The following is a 13,930-nucleotide window of genomic DNA, read 5'->3' on the forward strand; positions in this document are numbered from 1 at the left end:
TCTGAAGTCAAAATGCACAAAGTAAGCAAAATAAGATGGCAATCAATTGCATACAAAAATTGACTTGGCTGGTAACCGAACAATGAACTGTCAACACCGATTAGCCTGTGTCTGAATACAGAAGGGTTTCAGACAAATGGTAAAAGTAATAATTACTGTTGTTTCCAGTTATTTACAGCCCGGGAATATGACCCATACTCCCTTTCAGCTGTCTGCTTACAGCTGTCTGCAATTTGCAATTCAGCTAAATAACTTACTGTCTGAAGTACATCAGCCGACATATTCGAGACATAAATATTTAAGAGATAAATACGATAGAAAACAGCTTGTGCTTGGTTGGTTTGGATGCTGTAATGGTGATGCCAAGCATCAGCGCCTGAAGTATGGATTACCGCATGACCTTCAAAGTAAAAACCCAGGAAACTTGATGACCGTGAGTTTCACTACTTCCTATGGCCATTTCCTCTTATTGTTGTGGTCCAAAAATGCTTTGGATTTGTCCTACAAGCTCGATTCATCATACAGAGCGTCTCCCGCTCAGTCGGAGTCTCCAGAAGTCATACAGTAGGGCCTGATGATGCGGAAAACGTGGGCGGAACGGAATCCAGTCATAAAAATGGAATTTACAGAATAACGCATAAAGCTATTTAAGTCTGTTTGTTCTGCGTGTCTTTGTGCGAATGAGTGGCGACATGAACGTCATCTCACTCCACCTGTGTTTCACCATTTCATCTAAAGTCCCCCTGTGGTGAAAACCAAGTTTTTAATCTTGTTTATACGTCTATGTGGTGTTTTTAATATGCTTTAAGACAAACCATGTGCAAATTCATGTGCAAATCAACACCATTGCTGAGTATTTTCTCTTTAAAACTGCCAAAACCAAACCAAAATTTGAAACCGCTGGTGTTTCTGACGTCACAAACTACCTTGTAACCAATCACGTCAACGTGCAGGCGGGCTTTAGCATATCATTAACTATGACCGATCTGAAGCAAGGGAGTCGTGTAACATTAGTAACACGTTTGATAACTTAGTCAAGGAAAAGGCTAATCATATTAATTACTGTTATGTGTCCGACGTTGTAAAGAGCGATACCATTGTGCAGCGTTTACCGCAGTAAGTTGACCGAGTGGATCTCTGAGCTCGTGCGAGCGAATGGAGGCGGGGCTAATTAGCATATTCATAGATCTGCGTATACTAAATGAAGCAAGGTTGTAGAGTTACATTCAAGCTATTTTAAGGCATTATGAATTTGTGTTTTGATGATCAAAAATGAGTTTTAAAGGATTAAATGATTAACTACAGGGAGACTTTAATAAAAATTATCATCATATTACATACAAAAAAAACAAAACAAAACAAAAAAAACATTTATTTTAGAATAAATATATTTTTAAAATATTATTTTATTTTATATTTTTGTATTTAATAAATGTTACCATTAAAATGTATACATTCATTTAATACATATTAAATTTGATAAATTAATAAATTGTTAAAGTTTAAAAATTTATTAAATATTTAATAAAATTAAAACTAGAAAAAATAAAACAATGCACAATTTTGGAAAAATAAAACAGATTTCATAGGGTCCTAAAAATGTAATTTTTAAGTTTTAATAAATTCATATGGCCCCTATTGTATTTAATACATTTTAAAATTAAGTTTTATAAATGTATTTTATAATGAATTTTAAATTTATTTAATAAATTAATAAATTGTTAAAGTTTAAGAATTAATTAAATATTTAATTAAATTTAATTAAACTAGAAAAATTAAAACTGAAAACAATTTTGGAAAAATAAAAAAGAATTCATAGGGTCCTTTTAATAAACTGCTGTTAAATTGTATCAGCCACATTATTTTAATTAATTAGCTTTTGATTACTAGAATTTAACAACCACCATTACAGAATCCAGAAAGATTTAAACGGAAATAAACAAGTAGTCACTAAATAAAATGATTGTCTGAGTGATTCTCATCTGGCGTTACCTTCTCCCTCCAGGCTAAATGATGCAACTGCTATTTCTGCTCTGCGTTAATATTTAATAACAAGGAATTTTAAACCTGTGATGTGATTTAGTTTCAAACTGAAAGCCTCTCTAAAGATAAATCACGGATTTAACAAAAAGTCTATAATAGTACTTTGTTTTTTTGCTGTTGCTGTTGAATTTTTCCATAAATGCATGACATGCTTAATATATGAATATAATAATCCATGACTATGATATCACCACTGCCGCAGCGCTTTCTTCTAAGTGCATGCATTTAGTAACCTATAAGTGTTATGAATCTGGTTCAGAAGCATGCATGCAGAGCAGGTTTAGCTCATTTCTGTGGTGTCGCACACAGGGCCAGTTGTCAGAGTAAAGTCATGTCTTGGCACAATCTCCAACAGCTGAGACAGACCCTTCACATTCCTCAGATCACCTGTGCTGCATGCTGGGAAAAACCAACAACACTGGCACCAATCAGAGCAAACTTTTCCCTTAAAGGATTAGTTCACTTTCAAATGAAATTTTCCTGATAATTTACTCACCCTCATGTCATCCAAGATGTTCATGTCTTTGTTTCTTCAGTCGAAAAGAAATTAAGGTTTTTGATGAAAACGTTCCAGGATTATTCTCCTTATAGTGGACTTCAATGGCCTCCAAACGGTTGAAGGTCAAAATTAGTTTCAGTGCAGCTTCAAAGGGCTTTAAATGATACCAGACGAGGAATAAGAGTCTTATCTAGAGAAACCATCACTCATTTTCTAAAAAAAAAAAAAAAATTATATACGTTTTAACCATAAATGCTCATCTTGAACTAGCTCTCTTCTTCTTCTGTTTGAACTAATTGTTATATACTTGCACTAGCATATTGTATATGGCAATTTAGTTCAAACTTTGACCTGTGGAGGGCAGTAATACACTTAGCAGTGTCTACACTGCTGGAATTCAAATAGAGAAGAAGAAGAGCTATTTCAAGATGAGCATTTATGGTTAAAACGTATATAATTTTTTATTTTTTTTTAGAAAATGAGTGATGATTTCTCTAGATAAGACTCTTATTCCTCGTCTGGGATCGTTTAAAGCCCTTTGAAGCTGCACTGAAACTATAATTTTGACCTTCAACTGTTTGGAGTCCATTGAAATCCACTATAAGGAGAAAAATCCTGGAATGTTTTCATCAAAAACCTTCATTTCTTTTCAACTGAAGAAAGAAAGACATGAACATCTTGGATGACATGATGGAGGTGAGTAAATTATCAGGAAAATTTCATTTGAAAGTGAACTAATCCTTTAATAGCTCCAAAATACTAATGTAAAGTGATCGCAAACAGCATCAAACCAAATGGTATTATTTTAAACACTTTTTGTGCACTTTCCGGACACGTTGTGATAGTGAAATGTTACACCTGTGAGAATCACTGCGACACCAGACGGTTAAAAGTCATGCAAAACGCATCAGAGGAGAAAAAAGAAAGCTGTAGCATCATTTGGTTTGATATCTTGCCAATTAAATGCAATGACATTCACATACCTTTAACTCTGACTTAAAGTGTTTACATACTTTCAGGACCACTTTATCTCCAAAAACACAGAAAGAGAGAGAGAGAGCAGTGCATGAGAGCAAAATGAAACATTCTGACTGGGTCCGGATGACTGTGCAGATTTGGCCCATGATTACTGCAGTACTGGGGCTGAAGTGAGTCCTTAATAATACATGCATCATCTTCATCATCATCATCATCATCATCATCATCTCCACCCATGACATCTGTCACACCTTAAAAAGGGGGGTTATTTAAAGTTGTCCTGACACAATTACACTAGTTACCCCATTCACTGACACTGAAGCAAAAGAAATATCACAATAAATAAATAGTGTTGCACGTATGCCACGAGCGCGCGCACGCACGCACATCCGAAGACATAAAGCAGGAGATGCGGCGAAACTTCGAGTCAACATCGGGGTCAAACGATAAGTTTGTTTGAGTAAATAGTGTAAATAATTTTAACTCACCTCTCTTGATTTCAGTGTAAAAAAAACCACTTCTCCTTTAAGGACGGATCAAATCCAGCAGCTCGAGTCCACTAATATCCCTCTCAAATTATCCGTTGCAACTTTCCCGTGTCCGAACATGCGCGCCACTCTGCCATTTTGATTCAAAGATGACTACAGTCTTCTTCCCATTGAAATTTCCCGAAGAGTGCGGCGTTTCTTTTCTCGTGGGAGTCGCTCGCTTAAACTCCTTTCTGTTTTTTCTGCTTAATCAGTGCTGCTTCTCATCAGCGTCCAGACGCGCGCTGCGCGTACTCGCTGGAATCGGGGGATGGGCGGGGTCAGCTGCGGCGATGGGCGGTGGCTGCCTTTCAGAGAGGCGGTTGCGTCACGTTGCGATAAGCCAATGATTGGAAAGAGGCGTGCCCCTCAACACTGTCGCAAAACGTGCAGAAGCGCGACGTTTTCTGTCACAACAGTTAATGGTTTACGGCACTTGCCCCTCACTGCGCTTGTGGTGGAGGAAAGAGGACGTTATGCGAGCTTACTTTGGGGAGTGTTTCTTTTGCAAGGTAACAGATTATGTGTTGTCAGTGTTATTATTAAGCAGATGAGGAATTCAGAGAAGTTTGAAGTGTATTTGCTTTGAAATCGTGGTGTTTGTTCGGCCTGTGTCAGCGCGCGCTGATCCGAGCGATGAGACTGAAAGTACAAAATAATAGTCTAATATTTTAAAGTTAAATATAGGTTATACACGCAGTCAGAGGGTGTACTTGAAGTAAAGTAAATGCAATTAGAGTGGCAAGAAAAATAGAAAGTACTTTGTTGGCGAAAGTATAGATATCAAAATAAAAAAATAAAAAAAATTATTGAATATTGCAGTATTATAAATGATTGTACTTTGTGATCTGAATCTGAATGAAAATAACTTCCCCTCACTCTTGCAAAGACATAATCTCTCTTATCTTCTCTTATGACGTGTTTATTGGCGCGAGGGCGGGGAAACCTGTCACTCAAATGAGATCCACCAATAGAGACTGTGATGACGCGTTTTAACGTTCATCGATATCGTAACCTGCAAAGTTTTTTATATTTTCATTTTTTTTTAAACTAATACTGTACTTTTTTGCATCAAATTACAAAAACTAGTTAAGGTAAAAATGGCATCTTTCTCTCTTCTGACTGCCGTTTTCTATCGCTCTTTATTTATTTATTTATTTATTTTTTGAAAGTTGTGAAAACACTATTGTGGAGTTTATTTTGCTATTTGCGCAAATGGAAACACACACACACACAAACACACAAAAAAATTTAATCTAAAAAATATTAAGTCTCTCATTCAGTGCTATAAAAGTTTACTAGGGATGCACTATATATCGGCCACCATATCTGCATCGACCGATATGTTCATTTTTAATGTTATCGTTAGCGACCTGATAAGAAAATTTGTCCGATGTATTAAAGCCGATAAATAATGGATTATTTCTTTCAGCTGAGACACTTCAGATGCGCACTGTCCACCATGATGGTTTTGAATTGCTTGAAATATGATTGAAATCACTTCGAAAAGGAAAATACTGTTAAGTTCAACATGTACAGCGCAAGTCTGTCATATAGGCTACATAATATTATAATGGTGCTTGGGACATGGCTTTAAAGGTGCAATATGTAAGAATTTTGCAGTAAAATATCCAAAAACCACTAGGCCAGTGTTATATATTTTGTTCACTTGAGTACTTACAATATCCCAAATGTTTGCAACTATTTGTAAATCATGAGAAAATTGCAATTTTATCCAAGGCTCCGGGACGTGTGAGGAGTCGCCTGTCAATTGCGTCATACCCGCGACGCGTTACCCTTGATTTCTGGTTTATTTTGTAGAAACCATGAAAACACCAAAGGCGCTTTAAAATATTACACGTTTTAATAGACAAGGGAACAACTGTTTTGATATATTTATAGACAGAAAACTAATTATTGTTATATAGCTCAACACGTTTAGTCTTATTGTTTAAATCAATTTTCTTGATTTTTTGCGAGTACCATGCTTTACCATGCCTCAGAGAAAAACACTATTTTGTCAAGTAGCTAACATAGCATAATCAGATGCAGCTTTATTTTTAGTAACAGTAATACAGCATTTTCTCCATCATACAATACATTTTAAAACTAATTGCATGCCATTTATCAACACAATCATCCAGCATTTAATATGATATTGTAAAATCGATCTATCTTACTGCAGTGTGTAACAGTGTCTCACAGCAGCCGCCGAGCGAACGCACAGAGTAACGTTATAACATCATTTTCAACACACTCAAATGTATCTAATATGATAAACAGAGCTGCGTTACCTCATACTCATGACCGGAAAAGCGGAAGCGGCGCCGGCGACTGTGTCATAATAAAAGTCCCGCTGCTCGTGAGGCGTGTGTTGCTCAATCGCTCCAGCTCCTCGTTCAGCTCCACAACACTCGCTCCTGCTCTGCTTCATACTACAGTAACGTTAATAATCCATGAATCCATGAACATGATTTCTTCCAGAGTCCAATCCCAATTCTTTTGCACCGTCCGTTGAGGTGAAGACCACATGTCCCAAGATTCTGCACTCAAACTTGCCGTCATCAAGCTACGCCTTTGTTTTGAATAGGCCTCTAGCGACCTCTAGCGGACAGAAAATATTACATATTGCACCTTTAATGGTGAAGTTTTTCTAATCAGGCTCTCAAAAATTATATAAAAATTTGGATTTAGATTTATCGGCCAATATATCGGTTATCGGCTTTCAAATATAAAGAATTATCGGCTATCGGCCAAAATGTTCATTTTCACTTTTGAGAAACCCGGAAATGTGAAAAGTGTCTATAGCAAACCAAAACCATCCAATCAATTCCCCTGGACAAAATCAAGCCCCGCCCTACATTTGTTCTTGTCTGCAAAGCTGTTTCACACTGATATATGTTACAATAGGGGGGAAAATACTATTGCAACTTCCATTTCATGCTGACTTTAAACATATAGATTCATATAACATGGTATTAACACATGCAAATCAGTCAAATCTCTAAATTCTCACCCCGCAGTAACTGCTGCTGTCACTCGGCTTGCTTTGAGGATGGATCCAGTGGTGTTGAGCTACCAGGACAGTCTGCTGCGGCGCTCAGATGTGGCGCTTTTAAACGGACCGCACTGGCTCAACGATCAGGTCATAGGATTCGCCTTCGAGTACTTCACAACGGAGCGCTTCAAAAGTCTGGGCGAGAAGGTCTGTTTCATCAGCCCTGAAGTCGCCCAGTTCATCAAGTACGCCTCGTGTCAAGAGGAGCTCGCCATTTTCCTGGAGCCGCTGAGTCTCGTGTCCCGCCGGTGGGTTTTTTTGGCCGTCAATGACAACGCTAACCAAACGGCCGGCGGCTCCCATTGGAGCTTGCTCGTCTATCGGCGAGACACCAGTCAGTTCACCCACTACGACTCCCAGAGCGGAGGCAACTCATTGCACGCCCGTCGTATTGCAGCCAAGTTGGAGGCTTTTCTAGGAGCTGGGGCGAAAGTGCCTTTCGTGGAGGAGCAGTGCCCCTCGCAGCAGAACAGCTATGACTGCGGCATGTATGTGATCTGTAACGCCGAGGCTCTGTGCGAGAGCGCGAGAGTCGAAGGCTGCCCACACCTGCCCGCTCAGATCATAACACCCACCTACATCACACGCAAACGGACAGAATGGTATTCGCTAATACAGAGACTCGCCAAGGAATGACTAGTTGACCTCTTACTTCAGTGTCGTGTTCACGTGAACTGGGAAAAGTAAACACACACATATTTATCATACTCAATCCTGCACGAAACAAACTGCATGCACTTGTTTGTCAAACTCTTAAAGGAACAGTTCACCAGAAAATGAAAATTCATGTTACTCGCTTTCATCACTGAAAATGAGACGTGATATCCACAATCTTCGTGAAAGTAAATGGGGACCAATCTGTCAAGCTCCAAAACTGACAAAAAGGCAGCATTAAAGTATATAAAAGTAGTTGGTTTGTCCATATTTAGAGTAATACGATGGCTTTGTGTGGGAAAAAGACAGAAATTTAAGAAGTTATTACCCTCCACCGTAGCTCTCAAATGCAAGGCACATCATGTCAGTGAATGAATGTGAGCGTCTTAATCGTTTTGATCCAACTTTGAATTTGTGGAAGTGCGAAAGGGATTTGAGAGGGAAGATTTTCACTGAATAAAGAGTTAAATTTCTTCTGTTTTTCACACAGATATGGCTTCAGAAGAGCAGAAGTCATATGAACTACTTCTGTAATACTTGCATGCTTTTTTGTTTATATTTAGAGCTTGACATCATCAGTCCCTATTCACTTTCACTGTATGACAATAAGAAAAATTAAAATCACACGAGAGGGCGAGTAAATGATGACCGATTGTTTGATTTTTGGATGCACTGTTCCTTTAAGAAAACATCTGTAATCTTTCACCCATTCATGAGGGAGAAGAGACTTGTGATCGGTGTAACCAATCAGTTTGCAGCACAAGTTGGGAGATTGAGAATGTATTATTTATTGCTGATTAGTTTAGATTAGTAGCATGAGAAAGTGAATGTGATGCTTGTTTACAAGAACTTTTGCTCAGGGCTTATTTGCAGTAAAGTACAGATGAGAGTGTTATTACTGTCTGAGCCACGGACATGTTACAATACATGGGCTGAACAAAAATAGAGTGATTTTTATTTAACCAAGTTTTAACCATCCGAGCTGAAAAGATGCTCGTAACCTCACACCCGCAAATGCATGATTGTACGACAGTTTATTATTGTATGAACCAGTTTTGAATAAAGCAGATAAGAATCATCCCAATAAAAACTTAGATCATTATTTTCTCTGCGTCATGTTTAACTAATAAATAATTCATTAGTAGTCAAAAATCCAGCTGTCATTTTCTCTATGCAACAAACGACCCATTTTACATGAAACTCTCAGTTCGTAATGCAAAGGTGATCACAGGAAGCGTGTTGATAGCTGTGGGGCCTCACGTTTCCAGGTTGTTTTCAACAGTACAGTCTGTATGAAAGCTCTCAGGTGTTTCACATTATCTCTGAGGGGGTCCTGACCTTCATGATCTCAGTTCTGGGACTGCACACCTCATCCACATCCTCTTAAACGGCACTGTAATGTACTGCAGATCTCCCCAGAAGTGTAAACACATTTCACATCTCTTTGAACACTCAAATACAGCCCTCTGGCCAACTGACTTGATGGGATTTAACTTGCCTTTTCCATTCTGTATAGGAGAGAATATGTCAACTTGATTTATTAAGGATCTATTAATTAATATTTAAATACATTAAAATGCAATTCCTATATAATGTCAGGGTGATACTGTCATAATGGAGAGACAAGCTCTAAAGAAATGCAAAAGTAGTAGGCATAAACTTTTATTATTATTTCTTAGAAAAAAGTATGGTAACACTTTATTTTAAAGTGAAGTAGTTGCACGTTTTCTTCTGAGGAGGCAAGGGAGGCAGTGTCTCAAAAAAAACTTGATGAGAAAATAATTGATATTACAAATATAAAACAATGCAAATATTACAAAATGTGATAAAAAAAAAAGTATAAAAAAATCACTCAATATTATAAAGTAACACTGTCCAACAGCGACACCCGCAGGTGAAGTTACAGTGGGAGGCTTGCCTCCCTTCAGCCCATTGACTTTAAAGAGACACCCTAAAGCGTGTGCTGGGTTTAGTGGGGGTAAGTGAGAACGAATGGAGGAAAGTCACATGAGAGGAGGCAATGTCTCCATCACACTATGATTGGATGTGATTGGTTTTGATTGGTAGATAAATTGCGCCTCTTGATTTCGTGCGCGTTCTCGAATTGGCCTAAATGAAGACAATCCCCACTAGAAATTTTACTTTCCCAGAACATTCCCGCTGGTGTCAAGGATGTCGCCTGGTAACATTCCCTAAACATTCCGAGACGGTCATGATGTGGAGTTCTCAAAGGGTTGGGGACGTTATTTGGCGGACCTTAACGAAACATTCAGGATGTTCTCGGAACGTTTAGGGAACCATATTTTATTTGGAAATCAGCTCCCAGAACGTTCTCAGAATGTCCCCAATGGTTTCAAGGATGTCGCCTAGTAAAGTTCCCAGAACGTTCATGATGTGGAGATCTCAAAGGGTTGGGGACGTTATTTGGCGGACCTTAACGAAACATTCAGGATGTTCTCGGAACGTTTAGGGAACCATATTTTATTTGGAAATCAGCTCCCAGAACGTTCTCAGAATGTCCCCAATGGTTTCAAGGATGTCGCCTAGTAAAGTTCCCAGAACGTTCCAAGACGTTCATGATGTGAAGATCTCAAAGGGTTGGGGACGTTATTTGGCGGACCTTAACGAAACATTCAGGACATTCTCGGAACGTATAGGGGACCATATTTTATTTGAAAATTTGATGTTCTCAGAACGTCCCCACTGGTATCAAGGACGTCAACTAGTAACATTCCCAGAACGTTCCGAGATGGTCATGATGTGGAGATCTTAAAAGGGTTGGGGCACATTATTTGAAAATTTGATGTTCTCAGAATCTTCTCAGAACGTCCCCGCCGGTGTCAAGGAAGTCGCTTAGTAACGTTCCCAGAATGTTCCGAGACGGTCATGATGTGGAGTTGTTTAAAAGGTTGGTGGACATTATTTCGGGGACCTTCACGGAACATTCAGGACATTCTCGGAACGTTTAGGGAACCATATTTTATTTGGAAATCAGCTCCCAGAACGTTCTTAGAATGTCCCCAATGGTTTCAAGGATGTTGCCTAGTAAAGTTCCCAGAACGTTCCAAGACGTTCATGATGTGGAGATCTCAAAGGGTTGGGGACGTTATTTGGCGGACCTTAACGAAACATTCAGGACATTCTCGGAACGTATAGGGGACCATATTTTATTTGAAAATTTGATGTTCTCAGAACGTCCCCCTTGGTATCAAGGACGTCAACTAGTAACATTCCCAAAATGTTCCGAGATGGTCATGATGTGGAGATCTCAAAGGGTTGGGGACGTTATTTGGCGGACCTTAACGAAACATTCAGGACATTCTCGGAACGTTTAGGGAACCATATTTTATTTGGAAATCAGCTCTCAGAACGTTCTCAGAATGTCCCCAATGGTTTCAAGGATGTCGCCTAGTAAAGTTCCCAGAACGTTCCAAGACGTTCATGATGTGGAGATCTCAAAGGGTTGGGGACGTTATTTGGCGGACCTTAACGAAACATTCAGAACGTTCTTGGAACGTTTAGGAGACCATATTTTATTTGAAAATTTGATGTTCCTAGAACGTCCCCGCTGGTGTCAAGGACGTCACCTAGTAATATTCCCAGAACGTTCCGAGATGGTCATGATGTGGAGATCTTAAAAGGGTTGGGGCACATTATTTGAAAATTTGATGTTCTCAGAATCTTCTCAGAACATCCCCGCCGGTGTCAAGGAAGTCGCTTAGTAACGTTCCCAGAATGTTCCGAGACGGTCATGATGTGGAGTTGTTTAAAAGGTTGGTGGACATTATTTCGGGGACCTTCACGGAACATTCAGGACATTCTCGGAACGTTTAGGGAACCATATTTTATTTGGAAATCAGCTCCCAGAACGTTCTTAGAATGTCCCCAATGGTTTCAAGGATGTTGCCTAGTAAAGTTCCCAGAACGTTCCAAGACGTTCATGATGTGGAGATCTCAAAGGGTTGGGGACGTTATTTGGCGGACCTTAACGAAACATTCAGGACGTTCTCGGAACGTTTAGGGGACCATATTTTATTTGAAAATTTGATGTTCTCAGAACGTCCCCACTGGTATCAAGGACGTCAACTAGTAACATTCCCAAAATGTTCAGAGATGGTCATGATGTGGAGATCTCAAATGGTTGGGGACGTTATTTGGCGGACCTTAACGAAACATTCAGGACATTCTCGGAACGTTTAGGGAACCATATTTTATTTGGAAATCAGCTCCCAGAACGTTCTCAGAATGTCCCCAATGGTTTCAAGGATGTCGCCTAGTAAAGTTCCCAGAACGTTCCAAGACGTTCATGATGTGAAGATCTCAAAGGGTTGGGGACATTATTTGGCGGACCTTAACTAAACATTCAGAACGTTCTTGGAACGTTTAGGAGACCATATTTTATTTGAAAATTTGATGTTCCTAGAACGTCCCCGCTGGTGTCAAGGACGTCAACTAGTAATATTCCCAGAACGTTCCGAGATGGTCATGATGTGGAGATCTTAAAAGGGTTGGGGCACATTATTTGAAAATTTGATGTTCTCAGAATGTTCTCAGAATGTCCCCGCCGGTGTCAAGGAAGTCGCTTAGTAACGTTCCCAGAATGTTCCGAGACGCTCATGATGTGGAGTTCTTTAAAAGGTTGGTGGACATTATTTCGGGGACCTTCACAGAACATTCAGGACATTCTCGGAACGTTTAGGGAACCATATTTTATTTGGAAATCAGCTCCCAGAACGTTCTTAGAATGTCCCCAATGGTTTCAAGGATGTTGCCTAGTAAAGTTCCCAGAACGTTCCAAGACGTTCATGATGTGGAGATCTCAAAGGGTTGGGGACGTTATTTGGCGGACCTTAACGAAACATTCAGGACGTTCTCGGAACGTTTAGGGGACCATATTTTATTTGAAAATTTGATGTTCTCAGAACGTCCCCACTGGTATCAAGGACGTCAACTAGTAACATTCCCAAAATGTTCCAAGATGTTCATGATGTGGAGTTCTCGGAACTTTTAGGGAACCAAATTTTATTTGGAAATTTGATGTTCTCAGAACGTCCCCACTGGTATCAAGGACGTCAACTAGTAACATTCCCAAAATGTTCCAAGATGTTCATGATGTGGAGTTCTCGGAACTTTTAGGGAACCAAATTTTATTTGAAAATTTGATGTTCTCAGAACGTCCCCGCTGGTATCAAGGACGTCAACTAGTAACATTCCCAAAATGTTCCGAGATGGTCATGATGTGGAGATCTCGGAACTTTTAGGGAACCAAATTTTATTTGGAAATTTGATGTTCCCAGAACGTTCTCAGGACATCCCCACTGGTGTCAAGGACGTCGCCTAGTAACGTTCCCATTCTCTATATGGAAATGACAGATAGTAAGGATTTACTATTTGTAATTTATCTTTTATTATTATTTTTACGAGAACTTTGCATTTCACCTATATGAATAAATGAGGGCTTCTTAGCCGACGTTCCCAAAGGGGTCAGGAAGTTGCAGCGCAGTCCCGAATTAAACGTCTCCATCTGACTAACGGAACAATATGGGAATGTTCTGTTAAGGGGAGATTTTAGGGAACTTTTAAGAGGACTTTTAGGGAACGTAGCACAAGGTCTCGAGAACGTCTCCTACATGGATGATGCCGTTAATGGGAAGACTTAAAAAGTAAGTAAACAACTCAGCCACTTAGATATCACTGCTTTATGTCACATCAAAATCAATCTTGAAATGGTCTGAAAATGTGATGAATGTGGGGTTTTTTAGCAATCAGCTTGGTGAAGTTAAAGGTACATCTTCAGAACAGAACATTACAGTGTAAAAATACAAAATAGAATTGTATTTGGTCTCTCTTTTTTGTGTAATGTTTATTTAATCAGAAAAATTAAGTGTAACAGGGACATAAATTTACATTTGAGATATATATATATATATAAACTCCTCGTTTTACAACAACACCGCATACCACTAGTACTTACAATAGTAATAACAGTTAATTACGCCTAATCACAAGTAACTAACTATAAACCAAAGTTGTGGGGGAAAAATACTACTTATCTTGAAATGTATATTTTTTGGGGGGGAAAACAGCATTTTAAGATGTCTACACTCGCATGTATCTGAAGAAGGAAAATCTATTACTTTTGACATGATGGTTACACATGACATTTTTAGA

At 39.0% G+C, this 13,930-nt stretch overlaps 2 protein-coding genes across 10 annotated transcripts in view; one reads left to right on the top strand and one right to left on the bottom strand.

Annotated features, from left to right (window-relative positions):
- The window catches only part of myo9aa (myosin IXAa), a 164,762-nt gene extending 160,424 nt beyond the window's left edge, over positions 1–4,338 (bottom strand). For all 9 annotated transcript variants that reach the window (XM_048186343.1, XM_048186342.1, XM_048186346.1 and 6 more), the window contains exon 1: positions 4,009–4,338. The gene's annotated coding sequence lies outside the window, so the exon portion shown is untranslated. The remainder of the gene's footprint in view (positions 1–4,008) is intronic.
- A 70-nt stretch (positions 4,339–4,408) lies between these two features.
- Positions 4,409–8,861, top strand: senp8 (SUMO peptidase family member, NEDD8 specific). The gene is made up of 2 exons (XM_048186349.1): positions 4,409–4,559; positions 7,071–8,861. The coding sequence occupies exon 2, from the start codon at positions 7,103–7,105 to the stop codon at positions 7,739–7,741; it is 639 nt and encodes a 212-aa protein (XP_048042306.1). The 5' UTR covers positions 4,409–4,559; positions 7,071–7,102; the 3' UTR covers positions 7,742–8,861.
- Positions 8,862–13,930: the final 5,069 nt, after the last annotated feature.

This window comes from Megalobrama amblycephala, linkage group LG3, assembly GCF_018812025.1.
Source record: "Megalobrama amblycephala isolate DHTTF-2021 linkage group LG3, ASM1881202v1, whole genome shotgun sequence".
NCBI lineage: Eukaryota > Metazoa > Chordata > Actinopteri > Cypriniformes > Xenocyprididae > Megalobrama > Megalobrama amblycephala.